General features: G+C 42.3%; 1 protein-coding gene across 2 annotated transcripts in view; it reads left to right on the top strand.

The window, feature by feature from the left end:
* golga7ba (golgin A7 family, member Ba) overlaps positions 1-2,500 on the top strand; it is a 14,486-nt gene that overhangs the window by 6,758 nt on the left and 5,228 nt on the right. For both annotated transcript variants that reach the window (XM_063223538.1, XM_063223458.1), the window contains exon 4: positions 748-849. In XM_063223538.1, the coding sequence (XP_063079608.1) occupies positions 748-849 (102 nt within the window). The remainder of the gene's footprint in view (positions 1-747; positions 850-2,500) is intronic.

Raw genomic sequence — 2,500 nt, 5'->3', positions numbered from 1 at the left:
GAACTGGACACTAGTCATCATTGGAGCCACCTACTGTGGGATGGTTGTTTGGGTTCAATCTTGAAGCAGCAAGGAGGAACTCGCACACCACTGATGCCGATGCATAAATGATTTTAATGCATAAGGAAAATTAAGAAGGTGCTAGTACCCAGTGAAGTGCAAATCGTTATCGGTCCTTCAGACCATCATCAGTGCCAAGGCTGCTTCATTCGATTACTTTGTGGAACCAACGCACCCTCCCGGCTACAAACATAAAGCTGCAACACCCCTTTGGAGTAAATACTTGGGTTCAATATTGTAATTATCAAATACATTTTGCGCGTTTGACTGGTAGGACAGTAATGAGATAAAAACTGGTTGGGAGAGAAAGATGAAGTGTGGTTCGGAAATGACTGAGACTGAATTCGAAGCTGGGGTGAATTTCTCGAAACCAAAGTTGCTTACTACATTAGCTACTTTGTTGCTTTCAATACATTTTCCCATTGGCAACTACCGAAGTTGCTAACAGGCTAACAACTTCCCTTTTGAGAAACTCACCCCTGGGTTGCCATGGGCAAAGTAGCCCGTGTACAGTATTTGTACAATATGCCACTGTGACCCCTATGTTTCAAAATGACTTTGTTCATAAAGGTTGGAGCAGGCTTCACCCAAACTGATTTTTCTTATTTTTAGGGCGCCGGCCAAATGATTAGAAAACTGAACTTGAACATTTTCAATATTACTTTGTGACATTGTGTGTGTCTGCAGGTTTTGAAGAAGATCTCGCGCTACATCCAGGAGCAGAATGAAAAGATCTACGCTCCCAGAGGACTGCTCATCACAGACCCAATTGAACGGGGCATGAGAGTCGTATCCTTTAAGTGTTTCTGTGTTTTCTTTTTGATCATTTTGCTTAGGGTGGTATAATCAGGGCAGGATTAACGCACAGCCTAGATATGGCTGCAGCCCAGGGCCCCCCCACCAGCCAGGGGCCCCCTGATTGGTCAAGGGGGGGACAATTTTGCTGAATTGCAGATGCAATATTGAAAAAAATGTCTCTGAATTATGACACAGTTTATATCTGATTATTTTTTCTGTGTGGGGCGGGGGGGCATTGCAACCTGTAGCCTAGGTGCCCTGGGGCATCTTAATCCGGCCCTGGGTATAATAGTTTGTCCGTCAACTCACAAACCATTTTCAGATATCACAACAGCAAAAAAATAGTAACTGCTAGCAGCTAAGCGTATCCTTTGTGTAGCCCAGACCAAAATTCCAGTAAATACAGTAGGCGAGTTGTAGTAAATAAAAGTTGTCAAATTGAGTTTTTAGACTGGAAATTGGCTCCAAAACACTCCCTGTGTCTTGCAACTAAATCTTTTGATTCTTGACTTGCTATTAAGAAATTGATAACACTTAATTTTAGGGATACATCTATAAGCACTAATACATTCAATGTTAATGCCTGCATACAGTAAGTAAGGCATGTACTAAACAAACGCTAAGGCCTACTATGTCCTTACTAAGGTTAAATTGGTAATAAATCCCTGCGCATGAACAAGACATTTGCGAATACATGCCTAACAAATGTTTGATTTTGCTTTGTACATGCCTTACAAGTTACTTATACAGGCACATTGTATGTATTAGTGCTAATAGATGTATCCCTAAAATAAAGTGTTACCAAGAAATTCGAGGGCAGCGCAACTATTATAATATGTGTACAGTATGTTTGTCTGGGCACTAGGATGTTGACGACAATATGGAAGCCACTATTTATCAGCTGTTGAGCTCATCGACTTATTTTCTTATTTATTACTCGTCTGGCAATATTACATTGAAAGAAAGGTTGGAGCCACTATGTGTCAGTGTCAGTTGTGCTCGTTTAGATATTTAGTTATTTTGCCTTTGCAAGGCAGAGCCACTGCTCCCTTGGGTGCTCCACTGCATGGCTGATTGCCCTCTGCACACTGCGCGTTCACCCGTGTGACATGATGTTAACATGCTTGTTTCCCGGATAGGCCGCTGAAATGCAGAAGACAAATTTAGTCAGAGTGTGGGGTGGGGTGGGTGTGAGGGGAGGATCCCATCTGACGGCATAAAAAAAGAATCACTTCCACTTTGTTCCCGTGCCAACTGCGTCCATCAAGCAAGCCTCCAGCGGCTCCTATTTTCAGTTAGAGAACAAGGTCACGACTCGCGCCACAGCTGATAGTTAAAAAAGAAATTACATTTTTTAATAAAACTATTTAAGATATTTTTGGCCTTGCTTGCCTTCATTTGAACAGGGCAGTGAGAGAGTGTGACAGGAAATGAGTGGGAGAGAGAGAGAGAGAGAGAGAGGAGATTGGGAAATTACCTCAGGTTGTAATTTAACCCTGGTCCCTTGTGTAATCATACGGTGCCTTAGCCCACTGAACTACCACGCCCCCTAATAAACTTTTCAATTAAAAGAGAAGAGAACACACAGTACTTTGCTGGAGTACACTTCTTAACCTCATCGTTGCTAACTATGTATGTTAGC

This window comes from Engraulis encrasicolus, chromosome 1, assembly GCF_034702125.1.
Source record: "Engraulis encrasicolus isolate BLACKSEA-1 chromosome 1, IST_EnEncr_1.0, whole genome shotgun sequence".
In the NCBI taxonomy this organism is placed as follows: Eukaryota; Metazoa; Chordata; class Actinopteri; order Clupeiformes; family Engraulidae; genus Engraulis; species Engraulis encrasicolus.
This window is presented reverse-complemented; position numbering and strand designations above follow the sequence as displayed.